The 24,884-nt window shown below is 38.1% G+C and overlaps 1 protein-coding gene across 1 annotated transcript; it reads right to left on the bottom strand.

Moving 5' to 3' along the window:
• Window positions 1–387: 387 nt before the first annotated feature.
• On the bottom strand, window positions 388–873 carry LOC145823935 (uncharacterized). The gene has a single exon (XM_082923505.1). The coding sequence runs from the start codon at window positions 871–873 to the stop codon at window positions 388–390; it is 486 nt and encodes a 161-aa protein (XP_082779631.1).
• Window positions 874–24,884: the final 24,011 nt, after the last annotated feature.

The following is a 24,884-nucleotide window of genomic DNA, read 5'->3' as shown; positions in this document are numbered from 1 at the left end:
ATCAACTCAGTAATAAGCTTAGAGTTGAACAAATCATCAACTCAACCTGCCGAGAAAGATCAACTTTGTAAGAAGTTCAGGGTTGAACAAAACATCAACTAATTTTGCCAAGTAAGATCAGCTTGGTATTAAGCTCGGAGTTGAACAAATCATCAACTCAACCTTTCGAGCAAAATCAGCCCAGCAAGAAGCTTGAAGTTGAGCAGATCATCAACTCAACCTGCCGAGCAAAGTCAACTTGGCAGCTCATTGCCCCTTGTCCATGGCAATACAATAGAAAATGGAAAAAAGTACCAACATTTTTTCAAGTGAGATGAACCATTGTTTCCATTGCATTAATAGATTTTCATCAAAGGTAGGAAAAATTACATCATGAAATGTGAGGGGTTACATTGCAAGCGAAACTAGAAGTAAAATAACTTCAGATTTGCTATGTTCCATGGCCTGGATATGGCTGTCCAGATCGGTTATCCGGTAAGGTCCTTCCCAATTTGCTCTTAATTTTTCTTCACTCGATACTAGGGTGTTGCTTATCACTTTGCGCAAAACCCAATCTCTGATTTTGAACTGCTTAAGATGGACCATCTTGTTGTACTTCCTGGACAACTCTTGTTGATATGTCAGGATGTGGATTAATGTCTTTTCTCTCCGTTCTTCCACGAGGTCCAACATTAGGGCAATGGCTTCTGCATTTAGGTCCGACTCAAAGTTCTCACACCAGATAGTAGGCATACCGATCTCTAGTGGGATGACTGCCTCCATGTCGTATGCTAAGGCAAAAGGCGTCTCCCCCATCAAACTTCTTGGCATTGTTTGGTAAGCCCAAAGGACATTAGAAAGTTCCTCGGTCCACTCTGTTGCTTTCTTCAGCATTTTCTTTAATCTATCTAGAATGGTCTTGTTTGACGCTTCGCTTTAGCCATTCGACTGAGGATAGGCTGGTGTTGAATTGTAGAACTCTATCTTCAACTCCTTGCAGAATCATCTAAATAGCTTTTCATCAAATTGGGTGCCATTGTCAGAGATCAAAGCCTTGTGGACTCTAAACCACGTTATCACGTTCTGCTTGACAAATTTCTCCATATCCTTCTCCTTAATGGTTGCCAGAGGTTTAGCTTCCACCCATTTGGTGAAGTAATCTGTCACCGCGATAAAGAACTTGCGGTTGCCTAGTGCGGTTAGGAGTGGTCCACTATGTCTAAGCCCCACATTGTGAATGGCCAAGGACTTGTAAAAGGAAGGAATTCTCTAGCCGGTTGATGAATCTGGTGCACAAACGTTTGGTACTTTTCACATTTTCTCATGTATTTTTGCGCGTCGACCTACATGTACAGCCACCAATACCCTTATAAAATAACACGATAAACTAGAGATTCTCTGCAGATGTGGCTTCCACACATGCCTTCATGGATTTAAAAAAAAAAGGCCTCAATTTTGCTCGGATGGACGCATTTCAAGTATAGTCCTGTGAAGGACTTTTTGTACAAGGTTCTAGTAGGGGAGAGCCAAAACCACTTAGACTTAACCCGGATTTTGTTTACCTCTTTCTTGTCGGTCGGCATGACTCTGTCCTTTAGAAAAATTATGATGGGGTCTATCCAAGAGGGCCCTAGCTCAGCACAGAGGACCTCTGCCACTTCCGATTCTTCAATGCTAGGCCTTGTGTAGACCCAACTTTCTTCGCGCCCCCTTTCGGAGAGCGTCGAATTGGTCTCCTACAGTTCAGACTCCTGTCAGGGTTTTGAATCTAATCTCATAAAGTGCAATGTGAGACTGATAAACATCAAAGAGTCCAATCCAGCAAATCATTTTGAAAAATCAAATTTTAGATCAAATAATGCCAAAATTGGACTGTTTTGCCAAATTACAGAGTCGCCACCTAAATATTTTATTTTGGGAGAAATTTAGGAAACCCTGACTCGTGCCAAAGGCCATGTGTCCGTCATCACCAAAGTTCTCTCGACTCGGGAACTTAAGCACGAGAGGGGAAGGTCCTGAAATGAGCACCCCCGCTCGCCCGATCAAAGATCGGCCTCTACTAAACATGATATGTTGTTGTATGAACACATGTGTTCTTATCCTGTTATTTAGCTAACATTACTATGTGATGCACACAGCATACAAGTATAGACTAAATCGCAAGAATTGGAACGAATTCAACTCATGTTTGTTTTCTGAAATTGGTTTGAAAATGCCACCCTCAAGTAGGCTAAAAAACGTGGATTTGCTACCCTCAAGTGGGCTTAAAACATGATGATTTGCCACTTCGCAAAGTGGGCTTAAAACTCACATTTGATGAATTGTTTCAATTCAAGCAACAAAGTCTTCATCCACAAGCATTCATGCAGTTTAGCATTTAAGCAAATAGCCTCATGGCAAGCATGTTATCATGGCAGTCACTTACACACATGCAAGTATGCTAAAGCGTAAAACTTACAGCGTACTCCAAGCTAAAACAAAAATTAGTTAGAAATATGCATGATCCTAACTATACAAGATGCTTAATGCAACACATGCAATAATACAACTAAATAGGCTCGGCTATCTAATCATGGCATACGAAGCAACTTTATAACATGCTTTGAAACACGTATTCAAGTAAGTGTATTGAAAAACAATGCAGTTTGAATGATGCGCCGAGCCCGGTGTATGCAATACAAATTAATGATGCACACATGCGAGCATAAGGTATGCTAATTGAAATATGATCCTAAACTAACCATCGAAAGCGGATAAGTAAAAGGGAGAAAGACGTGGGGTTGGAAGACATGCACACACACACGTACACTTATTACAACATTGTGCCCTCACGAAGGAGGGTCCGAATAAATAATCTAAGCTACACTAAGCTAAGCTGATTATTACAAAACAAAACTAATTAACTATTCTAGTTAACTAATTATTACAACACAATTGAATAACTAGCTACACTAAGCTAATTAAAATATTACAAATTTGAATTGATTAACTAGTTACACAAACTAATCATAAGCAATGAAATGGTCTCGCGGGCGAGGGAGACATGCATGCTCGGTTGGCGTCATCCCGAAAATCTATTGCCTTGCCTTCGGCTGCCTCTGTTTGCATTTGCTTTGATTTCTGAAAATTATACCAATCTTCAAACTGTTTTTGCTTCAAAACAAGAACCCTCTTGCACAAAAATAAACTAGTGGCTTGTCGGCTACAAAAGGTGGCTATCGGCTACCCCAACTGGTCGGTCGGCCAGTCCAAGTGGCCGGTCGGCTACCTCAAGTGGCCGGTCGGCCACTTGCTTTTCCAAAATTTTGTTTTTGCTGCAATAGAGAACAACAGAGGCAAAGCAAGGTATTTTGCAGGAAATGTATATACTGCCACTCTCCTCATCATTTCTCAAGCTCAAAAGAGTGTGGCACTTGGCTCTCAATGCATGATGGCCAAAGGACCAAGCTTGTACAAGCTTAATGAATGCACACATAAGACTCAAAGGACCACCACCCTATCATGCATGATCAAGGGTGACGGCGACTAAGAAACATGACATGTTTCATCACTTTGAGTATGAAACGTCCTATATTTCTTGTGTTTGGATTAACGTCCGATCCAAACACATGCAATGCAACACAAATGCTTATCTTGCTCATGTTTTACTTGACTCATTTTGTTTATACATTTTATCTTACCAAACCATTCTTTAGTTGGTTAAGTCCAAAGTGATTGTCCTCTAATGCGAGAGGGGTCAGCCAAAGGATGATTTAAGACATGAGAGAGATCATGCCTTTGGCTAGGAGGAACCCTCAAAAGAGGGTTAAAGCCATTGAGCACAAGCTCTATCTCAAGCTTAAACCAAGCTTAAGACCAACCAACCCTCAAAACAAATTAAAAATGAAGAAATGAGGGAGGTTGCAGATTTTTTTAAGTGCTGAAATGGCATAAGAAATAATACTACAACATGCAAGCAACGCTTGCACAACATGTTAAAAGCCAAGAACACTAAACTAGTGAAGAGCACTACACTAGAAGCATGCAATATCAAACTTGAATGACCAAACCAGCTCTGGATAGAGCTTAAACATGCCAAAATAATGGCCAAAACATGCTAAAATCAAAGCATAGCAAGCTAGAAAAACATGCTCATTTGATAGCTCATAAACAAGGCTTAAGGCACAACTCTCAAAAGCAATGAAAGAGTGAACTAAGTGAGAGTGTGACAAAGGTAAGTACACTAAAATCACATGCTAAATGATGCTATATCATGCAATCATCTCATGCAAAGCATGTTGGAGGCCTTGAAACACAAAACTAGTGAAGGCACTTGCACTATAGCTATACAAAGCAAAGAACATATGATCAAAGCAGCTCAAATGCTAAATTAGAGCCAAAAACATGCTGGAGTCAAGCTAACACAAGCTAGAATGATAGGCTAAACCATCAAGTATGCTAGGCTAGTAAATATGATTGCACTACAAGTACAAAAAGCAAACAAGAAATGTTCCAACCAACCAAAAATAAGTTAAAGCATGTCAATACAAGGCCAAAAACATGCTTGAACTAAGCTACAAAAAGGTAGGAAAGCATGCTCAAATGTTAGGCCATCTGCATATGCAAACAAGAGACAAGGAGAGGAGGCTGCCCCCACCTATTTTGGACCTCAAAACCTTGTTTTTGCCACTAAAATTCCCATAGAATTCAGTGGTTAAAAGGCCGAGAAAAGTTTGTTTTGAAAGCTTTGAAATATGGTACAACACTTCACAAACAAGCTACAAAAGAGGGTGGACCACCCATAACTTCAAAAAGGCCTTAAACCACCATTTTTAGCCTTAAAAAATAAAGGTTTTTGTAGTTGAAAACTAGGCCAAAAAGAGCATGCAAAGGTGGCCAAAGTAGAGTGCAAAAATAAGCTTAAAATAGGTAAGTGTTTACCTTTGAAGCATAGCAGCAAAACAGCTACAACTCTGAGCCAAAACCAAGCTTAAGACCTCAAACCAAGCCTCAAAGAACCTCAACTCCAAGGTGGAGGTGTTTGGTCAAGGGGTTGTATGCAAATATGTAGAGAATTCCCACTTTCAAGCCTAAAATAAGGAGAGAGAGAGAGAGAGAGAGAGAGGGGAAATTTTGCTCTTAAATTTCTGAACCCTCAAAATGGGGGAGGGACCTCCCCTTATATAGGAAAACAAGCTAAAAGATTGTTGATGCATTCAGTGGTCACCAGCTGGCACAGCTGGCACAGAAAATATCTGAAAAAGGAGAAAAATGGCCGTCGGCAACTCTAGGTGGCCGACCGGCCACCTTCCCTAGCCGACCAGCCACCTTAAGTGGTTGACAAGGGGAAAAAGTGGCTGACAAGGGCCAAAAGTGGCCGACAAGGCCTTTCCTCCCTCCAGGCAAGGGGCACCAAAGGTTGGTCCAAAAACAAGCACAAAACAAGGAGAATTTAGAGGCTCAAATACAAGGCGTTCCGCCAAGGACTTCGGGCACTCAAAACGGGCACAAACATGCGCAATCATCGAGTACACAAACGATGACGTCAAAGTCTTGAGGTCGGTCAAAAATGGGGTGACTACACCTTGTAAGGAATCTGATTAGTAAAGAAGTAGGTGTTGATTTGTCAGCCATGGAAGCCAAACCGGCTAACTCATCTGTCTGGTTGTTCCCGTCACAACCAATTTGTTCGACTCTAATTGCTTGAGATTTCTTGAGCTCCTCCCTTACAAGGATCTAGTATTGGGCCATTATGCCATTCTTGGCCTCGTATTCTTGAAACACTTGGTTGACAATGAGCTGGGAGTTGCTGTAAATCATTAGCTCTGATGCTTTTAGCCGAAGTGCACTTTTTAGTCCAGCTAGCAATGCTTCGTACTCAGCCTCGTTGTTCGATGCTGGGAACCCAAGTGTGATTGAATATTCTATGGTTAAACCATCTAGCCAGATCAAACTACGCCCAGTCCGGTACCATACCTGTTTGAAGCGCCATCAACGAAAAGTTTCCCCATTTCTCTAACAAACAACTTCCAACATTCTGAAGGATCTTGAGATTTTTGAAGAGCCAAGCGTTCTCTTTATTGCTTGGTTCTACTGTTTGTAAGGCCATATCTTTACTTGGTGGCTTAGCTATTTCTACTTCAAGTGCACCATTGATGGTTGTAAGTTGCATGACCTATCGATACTCTCATTCAGCAGCCTCTCGAACCATTTTAGGCCCAAGTCGCCTAAACTCGATAGAAAAATAAGACACATTAGTGCATCATTTCGCCTATGGCCAGCCATAACTTGTCGAAAATGGTTCACGTGCATGTACAGATTAGTTTTTCCGTCATAGAGTGTGAATTTTGGCTGGTGAAAACCAGCGGGGAACGGCATGTTCTCTATCTCGATGGAGAAGAGGGTGGCGCTCAGCCTCGCCAAGTCTCTATCTAGTGATATGTGCGTCGCCAGGCACAGCGGTAGCATTATGACCTCTTTACTGGTACGACCTCCAGGGGTCAACCACTGTAATATTGGTACCCTCTGAGCCTCCCACCAGCAAGCTTGGTTATCTAATACACCTCTTAAATCTCCCAATTGATCAGAATAGAAGTATCTCGACATCGTCGACGGATGTGAAGGACGGTAGATGTTGTCTCAAGTGCGAGACACCTCCGTCGGCGTGACGGAGTTGTTAGCTCTAAAAATTCTCATAATGGAAAGTGAATAAGTCGGCCGCCTACTCCGACTGCCAGAATGGTGGGACTGGACGCGCTCACTGTGGCTTCTCACTCTAATAACACTATTTCTTTTCAATTAGCGCTCCATGGCCTCCATCTCCGTCACCATCTTTTTGATGATGGCATCTTGGCTCCTCAATTTTCTATCTAGGTGCTGAATGTGTGACCCTCGCCATTGACGGCATCCTTTTGGGCTTAGAGAGCACCTAGAACTCCTTACATGTTTGTCTTGTGTGTCTTTGGAGGGCCTTCACATGGAGGCCTCCAAACCAGTCATTGTCGGAATGGCGGTTAAGTCATCGCACTGCCAGACTAATTTTGGCGTAATGCCATCGATAACGGACTTCAAAACGTCATCGTTGTTTGCCATGGAAAGTGAACAGAAAAGCTTGAAGGTGAAGGTTTTGTCTGAAAACACAGCAACGGTGAGCTACCCGATAGGTGTGGTGCCAGAAAATCCCTTCGACAATCAAGTTAGCACCCTACAAAAGATAGGATAACTTTGTGTAAGGAAGATCGCAGACCTGTTGCATGGAGGTGCCACAGGGTTTATATAATTTGACCTCACACTACCTTGCTCGTCTTTTCCTAGACGAGTGGATGTACTATCCTCTCTTCGCCCTACACGTGTATGCATCAATACTCACAAACAGCATCGACAAAAGAGCCAATCGATATTGACGCGCACGGATAGTGGGTTCCCTCTTTCGCACTTCAATTGGGCTATTTGGCAACTCCTACCAAGCTGTCTATAGCCTAGTGCACGCCTATCCGCTTTTTAAGACTAGCTATTTCCAACCGACCTAGATCCGAGGTATCCAATTGGTCACCTTCAACTCAGTCAATCTAATTGAACTCATCCAATCCAACCTTACCCGGCCTCGAATCATGGCCGACATAGTTAGCCCGCTCGTGGCGAAGTCATCGATCTTGATCATTTCTCTACTTGGCCATTTTTTTTTTATCCAAGCAAATTCCGCCTAGCTCTTTAGCTCAGCCGAAAGCTAGGCTACCGCTTGACCGAGCTCCACCCTTAGTCCGAACTGGTTAGACATCTCAGCCCAACACCTGGGTGTCTTTCTAGCCTAATAATAATGTCAAGAGTTCGGCCCAAATTGGATTTTGCTCGGCCCATTTGTTCGACCCAAATTCCCCTCTCATATATATATATATATGGGTAATGCCAGGGATACAAAATTTTATACCAAATCTCACACATAGGTGTGAGACATTTGGTCATTCATTTAGTAGAAAATTTGGGACCTATAGCATTTTTCTATATATATATATATATACTAGTGTATGCTCGTGCCTAAAGGCACGATATAAATTAAATAAAATAATGTTAGGCACGGTATAAATAACGATACTAGAAAAAATATATTGAAATATTTTTCTTCTTAGAGAACTTGTAACAATTTTTCTTGTATTACACGCTCTACAAAACTCAAATAAAATAACAACTCACCCCAACCTTAATGTAAATTAAGAAACATACATATAAGATTTATATTGTTCACCAATATTGCAAATCAAAATATCAGTGCAAGTAAAAAAAATTGTAAACATAAAGCATAAAGGAGATCAATAAGTACTTTGCAATCTCAACAAATTAAATTGAAAATGAAACATCAAGCAATGCATACCAGCCTGCACTCTACAATCCCAAATAAATCAAATATATAAAAATAAATAAATAAATATCAAGTAATGCACACCAGCCAGGGTTATGCAGTCTAAAAAAATAGTATTAAAATACACACTAGTTAGTGCTATTACTGCCAATCAAATTATAACTACATACACTAAAAGAGTGGGTTAAAACTTTACAAAAAGTGAGTTAAAGCATTCCAAAATATGTATGCTTTACAAAAGATATGTTAATAACATGTCTTCAAAAAATAAAAACTTCCTTTCATTTTTCGTTTTCTCTTATATTCTTATTATGATATGTTGTAAGTGCAGCATGTGTTCAAATTACTATTAAGACAAATGCATTAACATGTTGTACAAATGCTTACTTTAAATGGTTTAGAAAAATATTTCACAATCAGTCAAAAGACTTGAATAAATATTTTAAAAACAATAACTTATCAAAATGTACATAAAAAAGAGTATATGACACTATGCAATTCTTTAAAAAATCTGTATAAAAACAAAAATTTAAAAAATATTCGAAAAATAAACTTTTTAAAAATGTTGAAAAACCATACTACGGGATTTGTATGTTACTTTCCTTTGCCAAAAGGGATAGCTTTTCTGTCTCTTTTGATATTGCTTTGTGTTTTTCCTTTGCCGTTGCCTATAAAAAATAAGTAGAATATATTTATAAATTATTTATACAATGATAAGAAAATACATGTGAATATAAGTTACTTTTAGGCTTACCTCACGAATGCGAATAGTAATAAGGTCACGCTCATCGCGGACAACAACATTAACATTTCTTTCTTGAAGAAATTGAATGTATATATATACAAAAACTTTAGAGTGATAAATAAAACTTTGTACACATAAATAAGAAAAAAATCATTTCTTTCTTGATATTACGGTTCGGTGCAAGTCTCCATCCACCTATAAAGTATGAGGAAAAAAACATTTATTAGAAGAAAATTAGATATGATATGTTGAAAATAAATAAATAGGCCTGACATTATAAGAGATGTACTTAAATTTATATGGGGGAAAAAAAAAAAACACTTACTTGACCGAAAATAGTGATATTGTCCATAACTATTGTACTTCAACCTGGAAATGTTTGGTTATATAATTTTAGACTCATTAATGATGTATTTCAAAAATCACATTAAAATGATAAAATTAAAATCAGCCATAGCAACATGAAGAGTATTAAAATCGAAGCACAACAATTGTCCAAATTTGAACTATTCTCTTTCCTAACTAACTTCTATTTTATAGAGATGAAATTAAAATCCGTTATTTTGAAGTTCACCATTCATCATTTAGAAAGTCTAAACATAAACTTATGCCACAAAAAGAAAAAAAAAATAATAACTGTTTCATCAGCAATTATACTAACTATCAAGTAAAACTAACCCAACATATTGAAAATACAATGGAACATTCCCAAAAACAATGGAACAAACAATCCCAAGTTCATAATTAAAAATGGAAAAAATACAAATTGAACAAACAAACAATGGAACAAACAATGTAAAACACAATTGAAAATACAAAGGAACAAACTATATGTACTGGAAAAAAACTAAAAAAACACATTGGTTAAACCATACCTACTGTTTTGAATTACAGGAAGGGAATAGAATAAATATGTTGCCTATCTTATAATTCGATTAAAAACACAATTGAAACTGTTAATTACTTCAACAATGAATTGTGAAGCATTAATAAGTCACTATATCAAGATACAAAGCATTAACAAATTGTATTAGTATTAGGAGTATCAACTGATAAAACCAAACGACGCCAACTGATGTAGTTCAAAAAAATAGAAACAAAAAAAGTGCACCAACTAATAGGGGGGAAAAATAGAAAAACCATGCTGAATTTCACAATTTATTTGCAATTTCTAACAACCCCAACTACGATGCCCAATTTCAAAATTTCTTTGCAATTTCTGCCATAGTTCTAATTAGGCAACCACCAAACAACGCTGAAAAACCATGAACCACATATTTGTTCTACTCTTCATAAAGGATTTGTCTATTTAATCAAAAAATAGAACCAGCCAACAAAACCCTAAAATAACCTGTTTGAATCAACAAACACAACATACCAAAATACTGAAGCAAGAAAAAAAAACTTAACTTGCGAGCCGAGTTCGAGAGCAACGAATGGGAATGCAACCCAATAATCACCAATTGACCAAAAATTCAAGGCGTAAAAACAAAACCCAGAAAAATCTAACAGATAGAACCAAATTTGGAAGCAAAAAACTAAAGAACTGAAGTTCCTCTGTTTTGGGGTTTGAACAGACACAACCATAAAGAACAGACACAGCCAAAAAAAAAAAAAAAAAAACAGAGAGAGGAAGAAACTGCAATGCCCAATTTTACAATTTCTTTGCAATTTCTGCCATAGTTCTAATTAGGCAACCACCAAACAATAAACCATGAACCACAAAATAACGCATATGTATACCAGAAACAGAAATGATGACCATTATAGACCTCAATTCCACCAACAAACAACAATTTATCCAACTAAAACTTGAAGCATATATATATATATATATATATATATATATAAAACTGAAGTGCCTTTGTTTTGGGGTTTGAACAGACACAGCCACAAAGAACAGACACAGCCAAAAAAAAAAAAAAAACAGAGAGAGAAAGAAACTACAATGCCTAATTTCACAATTTCTTTGCCATTTCTGCTTAGTCGTAATTAGGCAACCACCAAACAATAAACCATGAACCACAAAATAAAGCTTAACACATATATATACCAGAAACAGAAATGATGATAAACAAAAACATCAATTTAAACCATTATAGACCTCAATTCCACAAACAAACAACAATTTACCTTTAAACAGCGGTACAACGATGATGTGGTTGTGGCAGGAACAAAGAAATTTAGGAAAGAAGAGCCATGAAAATCATACACATACAAATGTATATAATAAAGTATTCTAATAAAAACAGGAAATAGAACCCCAAATTCAATTGCCTCAATAGTTTACATAGATTGAAAACCCCAAATTCAATTGCCTCATATCCATTTTAAACCTAGATAAACAATCAAACCTTGAAGCCTTAGGTTTGGTTTTGAACGATTATATACAATTATACACAATTGAAGTATTGCATATGAGTGAGTGACAGAGAGAAAGAGAGAGAGAGGGAGATTCAAATAGCAAAATCATGAGGTTGAACAAAGAAAATCAGTGAACTAAAAATAGCAAAATCATGAAATTGAACAAAGAAAATCAGCTAACTTGATACCAAACTTGAACATGCGAACTAAAGTACTCAATTACTCAAATGGAGAAAGGGAGAAAGGGAAAGAAAGAGAAATCAAATTAACTTTGAACAATGGTACAACGATGATGTGGTTATGGCTAGAACAAAGAAATTTGGGAAATGAAAGCCAAATTTCACAGCAAAATCAAGCAATTGAACAGAGAAAATCAGCTATACAAATGTCAGTGATCTTGATACCAAACTCGACGGTTTCCTAAATGAAGAGATGAAACTCAATATACCAATTTATTAGTAACCCAAATAAACTCAAAATTCAGAAAATTTAATATATAGATTTATATGGGAATCCAACTGCTAACCATACCTATTGTTTTCAATGGAGGTTAGTGGACAAAGCTGTAGTGGTGCATTGGCAGTGAAAAGACATGGGTAGTGTCTACATGGATAACAGAATGCTTTAGACATGGAACAAACATGCATTATAGTCCAAGAATTTTTTTTTCTTTTCTTTTCAAAGAGTAAGGAGTGAATACACCAATTTATAGAAAATTCAGAAAATCTATATAATAAAGCATTGAAATTTATAGAAAAATTCAACTAAGAAGTCAGCGAACCCTATACCAACACTTCAAACAGCAAAATCATGAGATTGAACAAAGAAAATCAGCGAACTTTAATTATTCAATTACTTAATTACTCAAACGGAGAAATGGAGAAAATGAGAGAAAGAGAAATCAAGTTACCTTTGAATAGTGGTATAGCGATGATGTGGTTGTGGCTGGAACAAAGAAATCTGGGAAAAGAGATCCATGAAAATCAGCGGTACAACAATGATGTGGTTGTGGCTGGAACAAAGAAATCTGGGAAATGAGAGCCATGAAAATCATACACATACAAATGTATAAGTATTCTAACAAAAATAGGAAATAAAACCCCAAATTCAATTGTCTCAATAGTTTACACAGATTGAAAAGCCCAAATTCAATTGCCTCATATCCATTTTAAACACAGATAAACAATCAAACCTTGAAGCCTCAGGTTTGGTGTTGAATGATTATACACAATTTTACACAATTGAAGTATTGCATGAGAGAGAGAGAGAGAGAGAGAGAGGTAATTCCCTCAATTACTCTTCTTTTCTTTTTTTTTTTACTCAATTACTCTCCATAATGTTTAACCAAATATAAAAACCCATCTCACAATTTGAACACACACATACTCTATACTAACTATTAATAAAAAAAATTAGCTTATACAAAATCTGTTATTAATCAATCAATAAAAATTAAAACCCAAAAAACAAATAATCAAAAAGAGAAACAACCTTGCAAGTTTGGCAATAAGTGTTATTTCTTGTAACTGTTCTCTTCAAATCCTCTACACAAATTTCAAAAAAAAAAAAAAAACCAATAACTCAGGCAATAAAAAGGACAAAAAAAGAAAAAGAACAAAGAGAAGATTGTAAAGATAATCAAACTCGTAAGAGCTTCAAAGCAGAATTCAAAAACTCAAAACTAAACCAATTGTTACCTGAAACCAGTCAGTGATTTCCTCAATTACTCAATTACTCTTCTTTTTTTTACTCAATTACTCTCCAGAAGGTTTAACCAAATATAAAAACCCATCTTACAATTTGAACACACACATACTCTATACTAACTATACATAAAGAATTTAGCTTATACAAAATATGTTATTAATCAATCCGTAAAAATTAAAACCCAAAAAACAAATAATCAAAAAGAGAAACAACCTTGCCAGTTCGGCAATCAATGTTGATTCTTGTCACTGTTTTCTTCAAACCCTCTGCACACAATAAAAAAAAAAAACCAATAATTTTTGCCATAGTTATAATTAGGCAACCACCAAACAATAAAACATGAACCACAAAATAAAGCTTAACACATATATATACCAGAAACAGAAATGATGATAAACAAAAACATAAAACTTGAAGCATAGAGAGAAAGAGAGAGAGGGAGAGAGGTACCGGAGAGCTCCTATGGGGGTTTGAAGTAGAGAGAGAAAGAGAAGACAGCGGTGTCGATATAGAATTCGAGGAAGTTGATGATGGTGACAGTGGCTGTGGTGGTGGTGAAGTTGGTGGTAGGGAACAGAGGAGCCAACTCGGTGACCCAATCAAAGCACAGTTTTGCAGTTCTCAAAACCCTAGCCTTCAGAAAGGATCCAACAAAACCAAAACACTGAAGCGAGAAAAAAAATGAGTGGGAGGGTTGCGACTTGAAGCCACTGGAGAGAATGGGGGAGAGGCAGAAATCGAGGCAAAGTTCGAGAGGTAGAACAAAGAAGAAGGGTAGGAAAGAAGAAGAATAGAGAATGAGAGAGAGATAAAGAGAGAATGGGGAGGAGACGTGGATATGTGGGAGAGGGAGAAAGCACAGAGTGTTTGGGCGGGAGTCAAAGCATCATCTAAACCATTGATTTTAATCAGAATTGATCTGAGCCTTTAAAACTAAATGTATCTCTGATACATTTTATATATTTTCAAAAACCATTTTTCTTTATTATATAGATATATCAAAAATCATTACAAAAAATCAATTCACCTTTTGGATTTCTTTTTTACACATCTTTTTTTAAAAAGTAAAAAATTATTAAAAATCTAATTTCCAAATACCCCTTTCGAATTAAAAGAAAAATAAGCACAAAAAAAAAGAAGAGAAGATAAATTATAAATACACCTCTTCAACAATGATTAAAATATGAATTGTCTATTGTAATTTCAAAAATTACAAATATTTCTTATTGTGTGTGTCAATTTCCGACCACACTGCCAAACTAGTACTCAGCTGTAGAACACCGACAGAATAGATTAAGCCCGAATAACCTGTCACAGAAAGATAAGAATCTCGCGGTGGTTCGTCCACCTGGGGCACTCCGACGATCAAGTCAGTAAAATATCTCTCAAAGATAACCAACAGTGCTTAACTCACTAGACAGAGTATAAAAGACACATCTTAGACCTATGGGGGTGCCTCCCTTTTGTAGCCAACACAATCCTAGTCCCAATAGAAGCCTAGCTCTAATGGACTTAGGATTACTGCTAATCTTGGACTCCCAGTAGGATTAGGATAAACTCTCTAAGAGTTTTATCTTTACCTAAACTGAAGTCTTCTCCTATTCTAGGACTCTTGTCCCTTATCCGCTTATCCCGGATTCTGGTATCTTCGCAGATAACCTCGGCTTAGCCGAGATTATCTCGACATCATGACCAGGACACGTGGCACCCCGGCTGGCACTTCGGTGACATCTCGGCCACGTGTCGTCATTCAAAAATTATGTCCCCACAACTGCCCCCTAGGTTCTATTACCTCGGCATCCTGAGGTGATGGAACCTATATCATTCCTTCCTTTAATCATGACCCCGGTTTAACTTCAACTTGTAAATTTTTAAAATTTCAACAGGTGTTATACATGACCTCGGTTTAACTTCAACTTGTAAATTTTTAAAATTTCAACAAGTGTTAAACATGTCCTCGGTTTAACTTCAACTTGTAAATTTTTCTCAAATTTCAACAAGTGTTAAACATGTCATCGGTTTAACTTCAACTTGTAAATTTCAATTTCAACAAGTGTTAAACACGACCTCGGTTTAACTTCAACTTGTAAATTTCAATTTCAACAAGTGTTAAATCGATTTTGGCTTGAAAATTCCAACTCCCAAGCATCATTCTCCAACCCTCCGCATGGCTTCCACCTACTCCTTTGTGGACCTTATATAAAAAGTCTTTAACTTAGGCTGAGCTTTTCTCTTCTCGGACTTAATCATCTAGGCTGAGATCTTGTCTTCTGGAATCTGGGATCTGCTCACTTTAGGCTGAGCTCTTCTCTTCTCGAACCTAATCATCTAGGCCGAGATCGTGTCTTTTGGGATTCTCCATGCTCGACCTCCCGCAAAGGCCAGTGAGAATGTCCCTTGGTCCTGCCATGCTGAGGGACTGCAGGAACCGTTTTCTGCCCCCCTTTCTGGGCACCTTTCTTGGCCGCTGGAATCGGCGTATCTTGTAGCAGAAACGGTGGCTGCATGACGTTGTTCTGCATTAGGAAATTGACGACAATTTGAAGGTTTGCCAATTTGTCCGTCATTTCCTTCATCTTGTCGTCCCTCCGCAGGCATCTATCTTTCCATACCTGGAGGTCGTCCTCATTATAATACCCGCTCCGATCCGATTTCTTTGGTACGCCGTCCTCCTGGCCGACGTCTTTTCCTCCGTGATTCTTATCACGAGTCTCTTCGTTGCAGTTGTCTTCTTCAACGTCAAGGTCAATATGTTTCCCACTCTCAGTAAGGGTGTCGTCCCCAACCTTCTCTTTCTGTCCGTCGTTGGCCATCTATTCTCCTTTCATTCCCACAGACGGCGCCAAATTGTGTGTGTCAATTTCCGACCACACTGCCAAACTAGTACTCAGCTGTAGAACACCGGCAGAATAGAGTAAGCCTAAACAACCTGTCACAGAAAGATAAGAATCCCGCGGTGGTTTGTCCACCTGGGGTACTCCGACGATCAAGTCAGTAAAATATCTCTCAAAAATAACCAATCGTGCTTAACTCACTAGACAGAGCATAAAAGACATACCTTAAACCCATGGGGGTGCCTCCATTTTATAGCCAACACAATCTTAGTCCCAATAGAAGCCTAGCTCTAATGGATTTAGGATTACTGTTAATTTTGGACTCCCAGTAGGATTAGGATAAACTCTCTAAGAGTTTTATCTTTACTTAAACTGAAATCTTCTCCCATTTTAGGACTTTTGTCCCTTATCCGCTTATCCCGGATTCTGGTATCTTCGCAGATAACCTCGGCCTAGCCGAGATTATCTCGGCATCATGACCAGGACACGTGGCACCCCAGCTAGTACTTCGGTGACATCTCGGCAACCTGTCGTCATTCAAAAATTATGTCTCCACACTTATCAAAAAATTTTATTTAATAAAATTAAATTAAAAAAATAAAACACCTAACTATGTATTTATAATTTATCAAACAATAAAATAAATTGCCGTGTGTGGGAAACCGAACAGATGAGACGATTGCTAAGAGAAGGATAAGAAAAAAAAGAAAACTTGTTTGGTTTGTGTTTCCCAAAAATTTTTGGGAAAAATTCTCTACAAATAAGTTTTCAAAAGTAATCAAACCAAACAAATTTTCCAAAAAAAAATTTCCAAAACTTGTTTGGTTTACAAGTTTTCCAAACAAATCTCTCTCTCATACACATCAAATCAATCACTTTTTCCAAAACTCTCTCTCAAAATAATTTTTCAAAACATCTTTTGAAAAAAATCAAACCAAATAACTTTTTACACTTTTTATCTCTAAAACTCATCTTCCAAACTCAAACCAAACATAACCAAAGTTCCCCAGCCAGCGAGCGAATCCAAGGCTAGGCAAAGGCGCGGAAGCAGAATGCTATCCAATGAGAAAGGAATAATGAGAAAGGCATAAAGTTAATAATTAGGCGTTGTTGAAGAAATTAAATTTATATTAAAATAATTAATAAAAATAAAATAAAATAAAATAGTCAATAAAATAAAATATTATATTTAAGTTAATATTTCTTTTTGGTCATAACTATCAAATCAATTAAAAAATTAATTACCATCTTAAATATAATTTTTTTAATCAAATTAAAATAATCAAAATATTAAGATGCCAATTATAAATAAAATAACTTTTTCTCAAATGCATCTTTAGAGATATTTTGAAAAGATAATTAAAAATTAATTTTTTAATTTTTTTAAACTTTTTTTTAAAAGAACATATAAAAAATAATAAGATTCAAAATAAGTTAAAAAACTAAAAATTAACTTTTAACTCAAAATCCACTTCCCAAATGAGACGAGTCAAAAAGCAGTCGTTCGAATTCATACAAATCTAATTCTGATAAATAAAAAAAAAAAAAATTATACAAATCTAATCCAATCCAATACCAGCCAACGAACCACCGCGTTCGCCTTCCGTTAATTTGGTAATTAATCTGAAAATCCAGTCCCCTAATTTCGTCCTCTTTCCTTACTCGTATAATATCTTCTTTCCTTCCTTCCTAAGAATCCTCAAAAAACGCACATGCACCCGGTGGTGTTTTAAAAAGTTAGTAAAAAAAGTTATTTTTTGATTTATTTTTTTTTTTGTGGTTTTTTAGTTTTTTTTTAATTAAAAAAGTTTTTTTTTGTAAAAAAATTAGAAAATCAAAACAACTAGACTGTGTTTGGTTGTGTTTCCAAACAATGATTCTACCTATATTCAAATATGATGTTTGGTTGTGATTCTCAAATCACGTTTTCAAAACTCTACAGAAAACTCTGTTTTAGGCACGTTTTTCAATTTTTTTTTTAAATTTGGCCTAACTAGATGTCCCATCGATCCTTCGGCCAGTTGACTGGAACAATATATATTTTTTTTTACAACTGACATATGTTAATTTTTATATATTTGAAAAAAATATTTTCTGAATTTTTAAATTTTTTTATGTGCTTTAATAAAATTTTGAGTTAGATGTTTGATTATAAGTTGTAAGTTTTTATATCAAATATCATATGTCACATCAAAAATTTCCCATTCAATTCAAAACTCTTTCACCAAACAAATTTTTCACACTGAAATCATAATTTTAAAACTCACAAACTCAAAATACAACTCATACTCTCAAATCATATTTACAAAACTCTACCGACCTAACTTTTTAATCTACCGACCTAACTTTTTATCAAAGTTGCCAGGACGACTCCTCACTCACACCCCCAGCCGACGAAGACTTTCTCTTAGCAAGTCTTCTCCACAAAAACTCTCTTACACAAAACTTGTTACATATTATTAGAGACTATACACACCGTTTGAGTTTGGGCCATGACTCGGCGGTGCTCTCAATGTGCCAACGACGGTCACAACTCTCGAACATGCCCCTCCAGAGGAGGAGGAAGTGGTGGTGTGAAGCTGTTTGGGGTTCAACTCGCAGATGGCGAGAAGAGTGCCAATATGGGGAACCTCTCTGCTCAGTATCATTCTTCTTCCTCCGCCTCCGCCGCTGCTTCACCCAATCCCAGCTCTCCTTCCTTCGACCCGATTCATGACCCGCTTTACCTGCCCGATGGTTACCTCTCAGACGACGCTGCTCACGCCCCCTCTTCCTCCCATCGCCGTGCCAAACGCAAGAAAGGTACTTCCTTGTTTTGTTTCTATTCCAATCGAATCGAATCATATCATTTCTTTTTTTGTTTTCTTTTTCAAACACAATTTTTTTTGATGATAATTGATAAGGAATTGTTTAATTTTGATATATGATTGGGAAAAGAAAAAAAGAAAAATTAAGGTTGCGTGATAGAGCTTTAAAATTATTATTTCAGCATAGATTTATATTTTAAGTTTATAAGTTTTAGAATTATTATTTGAGTATGAAAAATTTATTTGGTTATGAGTTTTGAAAAAAGTTTTTAATTGAGTTTGAATTGAGTGATATGACATAATAATTGATTAAAAAATTTATAATTTGTAACCAAACACACAATTCAAAATTTTATTCAAAACTCATTAAAAAAATCTAAAAAAATTCTCAAAATATTTTTTATTTAAAATATAAAAATAATAGGTGCAAAAAAAAAAAAAAAAAAAAACGAACATTATTCCAGTCAACCGGCCGGACGACCAGCCAGATATCCGGAGGGATGACTGGGTAAGCATGTTTTAAAAAGTGAGTATGAAATCAATTTTTCAAAACGCGAACCAAACACCACAATCAAATGTAAGAGTAGAATTACGTTTAGAGAGCTCTACTAAACAAAGCCTAAATTTAACACGTTATCATTGACACTTGTATGATCATTTCACAACCTAACTTATCTCTTCGTCTCCCTTTTGGTCGGGGAAAACAGACCAAACTGTTTTGCCTCTTTAAACTTTTGTCTTTGCCTACTGTAGATGAGCCTCGTCCTTTTGGGGTGGTGTTTGTTGAACCTCTACAAGTCGGTACAACAGAGCGTATGACCCGCTCCCGACTAAAGGCAATCCAGCAGACGGAGGCATCAGTTGCTGAGGCTTGTGCCTCGCCAACTAAAAAAAGATTTCGGAAGGTACCAACACTTCGTACATATTCTGCGCTCATATATATATTATCTTTATTTTAATAGTTGCACTATTTCTTTGCTTCTCAGGGCCTACTAGTCTCAGGACGTGGCACTTCTTCGGCCATACCACCTTCGGGCCCCGGGGGTCCCTCAACTGCCATCGGACACTCTTCAGATTCAGACAACGACAACGACGACAACCTCCCTATCGTCTCAAGTATTGGCAGACTTAAGACCTCCAGATGGGTACCCCCGAATATTGAAGAAAAATCAAGTGTTGAGGCTGAGCAAGTGATTGAGGCTGAGACAATGGCTGAGGCCGAGCCAACTGCTGAGGCTGAAGATGTGGAAAAAGGTCATGATATCCCTCCTACTGAAAATGAACAAGTCCCTCATGTTGCGAAAGTTATAGAGGGTGGTATGATTGTTGAGGGTGTTAAGGCTCCAAACCCTGTTGACTCCATTCACTCCAACCATTCCTCCATTGGTGGGGAAGATTTTGTTCCTGAAATCCCGAGAGAAAAGCATGCGGCAAAAACGCCACTTGAAGTTGAGCCACTCCCAATGAAAGCTGGATCTTGGAATTTTTCTCAATACACTAAGTCTCCACTAGTTCAGCAAACCATCATTTCTAGTATCCCAGTTGTAGAGGGGGGTGAAGATGTGGCGGCTACTTCTGACGTGGGTCCCCCAAATTTGGTTCAACTTACAGAAGTAACTACTAACTTGGCCACTCCTAATGCCACTACTGCCGCTGGCACTTCTGACCCAGTTGCCTCAGCAACTTTTGAGAAGCTTGCTGATCTATACCCCACTCACTTTCCTGAGGTGCCAGCTAATCTTGGGATATCACAAGACTTTTATACAGGAATGGACACTACTATTTTACCAGATTTAAATGTTGGAGACAACGACATAGATGATATTTGTTTGAAACAACAGGGTGATGCTGTAAATTTTCTCCTATCCCGCGAGCTCAGTTCACCTGGCCACAACCCGATATCTGCTCACTCCAACGTTGCTGGGCAGTCGTCTTCAGGGGAGGTGCGCCACCGTCAGACTTCTAGTTGCTCTGCAAGTCTCCCTCCCTTGACTCAAGCTAGTGGTGATATGAGAGAGTCTTCGCAGTCTTCAGCGAAAGTATCTTTTCTGAGCTATTGGGTCTCCGCTGAAGTTACTCCCACCCTTATCCGTATCCAAGAATTGCACCCTAGCACCTTCACCGCTTTCAACGTACCAGGCCCAATAGTGCAAACAGCGCTGTTGGAGTCCTTTGCCAATTTCATTTGCGACCTCGCTACGAAGAAGGTCTTGACCACTTCCAGCAAATTTATAGAAAATGTCAAGGAAAATCTTAGTGGTTTTGAGAGAAATGGTTTGGACTTATCGTGGATGAGGACTAGGCTCCAAACAATTGATAGTTTTCTCGAGCACGCGAATAATGTGGCCATAATTGCCTCCTTGGAAGAGACCATCAAAAACCATGAGGATGCCTTAGAGCAGTACCGTCAGAACCTAGATCGGTTCAAGGAAAAAGACTCCGCTCTTGTTGCTCAGTTGCCTCGGGATGTGACTCTGATGGATGTGACTCTGATGGATATGACTCTGATGGATGTGACTCTGATGGACTCCCTAGTGTAGGATTTAATTTGATGTATTGTGACCTCATTATGGTTTTTTCTCCTCTTTTTTTTTTTTTTTTTGGGTACTCTTGCTATCTTTTTCTTTCTTATCTTTTCCTTTGAATATTGTAATCATGTGTTTGGGAAACGTGATTTCTATGAGAAACAAAGATATTAAGTATTAAGTAGTTGAATTTCATTTCATTGCATTCCTTTAATTGTCTTTACATAACTTCTCAAGACAATTAGTACTTTTGCCATGGACAGGATTTTACTGTAACTAAGTGTTTACAAGAGTAATAAGTTTACTAAGTGTATGACACTTTCTTTACACTTTGCTTTGAAAATATTAACAAGAGAAACCTATAACTCTTTTCTAGACAAAAGAAATTAAGGAAAGTATTCCTTTACATACTTAGCATTGATAAGGCTAGTTCTGAACCCGTCATCTGCTCTTGTTAACTTGTAATATCCATTGCTGCTTGCCTCAGCAACTTTGTAAGGGCCTTCCCATCTTAGTGAGAACTTGGAGATTGATTGCCCTCGCATGATTGCGTCCACCGACTTCCATACCAAGTCCTCCACTTTGAACTCCCTGTGTTGAATAGACTGATTGTAGGCACGGACTATGGACTGATGATACTTTTCCATTGTCCACGAGGCTCGATCTCTTCTTTCTTCGGCTATCTCTATGTTGTTCCTTCTGTTGTCTGGAACTAAGTGTGCCGACATAGCCATTCTTGCTGAGGGTACTGCCAACTCAACTAGTAACACAGCTTCAGACCCATACACTAGGGAAAATGGGGTTGCCTGGGTTGGCTTCCTTCTTGACGTTCTGTATACTCAGAGTTCTACAGGGAGTTGTTCAGACCATGTGCCCCCTGTTTCGTCCATCATTTTACACGGTATTCGGATGAGGGTTTTGTTGGTTGCCTCAGCTTGTCCGTTCCCTTGAGGATAGTATGGAGTAAACTTGTGGTGCTTTATTTTGATAGTCGTCCAGCAACTTTCCCACATGGCGATTTACAAAGGGAGTTCCATTATCAGACAACATCACTTTGGGTATGTCAAACCTACAGATGATGTTTTCCTTGATGAAGTTGGCCACTCCTGCTCCGTCTGCTTTCCTCATTGGTATGGCCTCTACCTACTTGGTGCTAACTTCAGTCGCTGCAAGTATTAATTTGTGGCTTTTGGATTGTTGCGCTATAGGACCCACCAAGTCAAATCCCCAAGTATGAAACGGGTAAGGGTCTTGATGTTGTGTAGCTCAACTGCCGGTGCATGTATCAAGTTCCCAAACTTTTGACAAGATTGACATCTTTTTCACAAAATTTTTTGTAGCAACCCTCACCTTACTCTTATCGTACTTGCATACATTCATGCATGATCTTGTCTTGTTATGTTGTTTTGCAAGTTTTGTCTTGCCTTGTTTTGTTTAAAGTTGTTGCTTGCATGATTTTGTTCCTTGCTTGGTGTGTAGCCGAGGTCATCTTGAGCTTAGTTCACCTCTGAACCTTTGTACTTAGAACTGTTTTGGAACCACTTGGTCGACCCCCATCTTCACCCCGGGCATGTTTGCCGAGATGTCACTATCTGGGCCGAGGTGCTCGGAACCAAGGCCGAGGAGTGTATCATCTAGGCCGAGATGTTTTGCACTTAGTGACCTTTGTCCTTGGGCAGGTGTGGCACAGCTTAGTCAAGTGTCGTCCTCCCTAGCCGATGTCTTTGTTACCCTATTGTCGAAGCTTTGACTTTAGCCGACGTCATTACTTGCCGTTGTGTCTTGCCTTAGCTTGCTGCATACGCTTTGTCAGAGACTTGTCTTATCATTCAATCACCTTTTTGAGTTGAACCAACCCGGTAGCGCCACGTGTCCGAGCTGAGTGTTAAGACAGCCAGCAGACCTAGAAACAAATCATTTGGTCTCAAATCTTTGTCTTTAGAGAGATAAACTCTAGAGGAGGGAGTAGAATTCTTGAGTGAGAATAGATCTTCCAAGCTTGATTTTCGAGGTTTGAACCGTTAGATTCGAGCTTTGAGGTAAGAATCTTAATCTACGCTGGTTGTTGTCGTTGATCATCTAGCTGCATTGCATGATCGAATTTGTTTTGCATGTCATGCATCGATTTGAAGTTGGTTTTGGAAAGAGAAAATGGTTTTCATGTGTTCTTGAAGAAAGTCTCGTTTTGATCCGAAAATTTGGAACAAGAACCATGTTTTGTGTTTGTTCTTGCATGACCTTCTTGTATGGGTACCCAGGTCCATGTTTTGAACTCATGGCATGAAATCTCAGATTTTTGTAACAAGTTATGATCTTGCATTCATCTTTCTCATGATCATGTTCCTCATGCTCTTCATGTTCTTCAAAGGGAAACCCAGGTCTTCCCGACTTTGCTTTTGAATGAGGCCATCGGGACCACACCTCGGCAAGGAGGTGTAGGACCTCGGCAAAGACCTGGTTAGTACCCAGTGTGTTTTCATGAGACGGGAGCAGTGTTTAAACTCCCAGCATGTTTTGCTTTGCAATTGACTTGGATCTGGTGAGAATGCCGGGATCATTTGCATGCATTTAATGCTTGTTTTGAGAATGTGATTGCCATGTGATTGTAGGTCCTTGATCTTTGCTTTGAGCCTACCCCCGAGAAGATCTATGTGAGTGGTATTTTTAATAAAGCTATGTTAAACTGTTTTGATAAATCTTGCTTTGCTTTGTTTTGACGCACGTATTTGCTAAGCATGAATGAATAGCTCTGTTTTGATGTATCAAGTATAAGCTTTGTTTTGATGTCATCCTTGAAAAGTCCGTTGTGCTGGAGGACTCTAAACTTTCGCAGCACTAAGTATAAAAGGATACGGTCCTTCCTTGGAAAGACTATCGTGTTAAAGCGGGCTACGGGCCTAAGTAACACAAGACTATCGTGTTAAAGCGGGTTACGGGCCTAAGTAACACAAGACCATCGTGTTAAAAGGAGCTACGGGCTTAAGTAACACAAGTCCCTTGTGCTGGAGGACCATAAACTTTCGCAGTACCTTTGACTAATCGATTACGGATCGTGCAGTCTTTGTTCTGCCACTAACGGTTCACCGCGTGGATTTTGTTTGTTCGGAAAGCTTGATGTGTGTTTTGCCGATGCCAGTAAGCATCCCTTGAGACCTGTAAGACTTGATAGATGAATACGGTTCATCTCTTGTTTTGATAAAGTTTTGATGTGTTTTGCTCTGAAAGGACCTCGGCTAATATTCGTATGGTTTTTGGCATGTTTCGTTTTGAAAGACTTCGGCTATATTCATGCAAAAACCTTTATTACTAGTACCATTAACTGAGTATCCAAGCTCACCCTCTCTATATATATGTAGGTGATGAGCAGGACGGCGGCGACGCCTAGATGTGTTTTGCAAAGCTTGTTTTGGATTCTTGTCATGTCGGCTTGACTTGTTCTATGTCGGAAAATTTGTATTTACGTCGGCGAATCTTGAAGATTATGCTTCTTTGGCTTGTAATCATTGTAATTGCACATGTCGGCTTTAGAAGCCTTTTGATCAAGATTCTGATATGTATTTCGTTTATTATCAACCGAATGAGAAACTA

The sequence above is a fragment of the Camellia sinensis genome, chromosome 4, assembly GCF_055761805.1.
Source record: "Camellia sinensis isolate YWXY chromosome 4, ASM5576180v1, whole genome shotgun sequence".
Lineage (NCBI taxonomy): Eukaryota > Viridiplantae > Streptophyta > Magnoliopsida > Ericales > Theaceae > Camellia > Camellia sinensis.
Note: the sequence above shows the minus strand (reverse complement) of the source record. Positions and strands in the feature narration are given on the sequence as shown.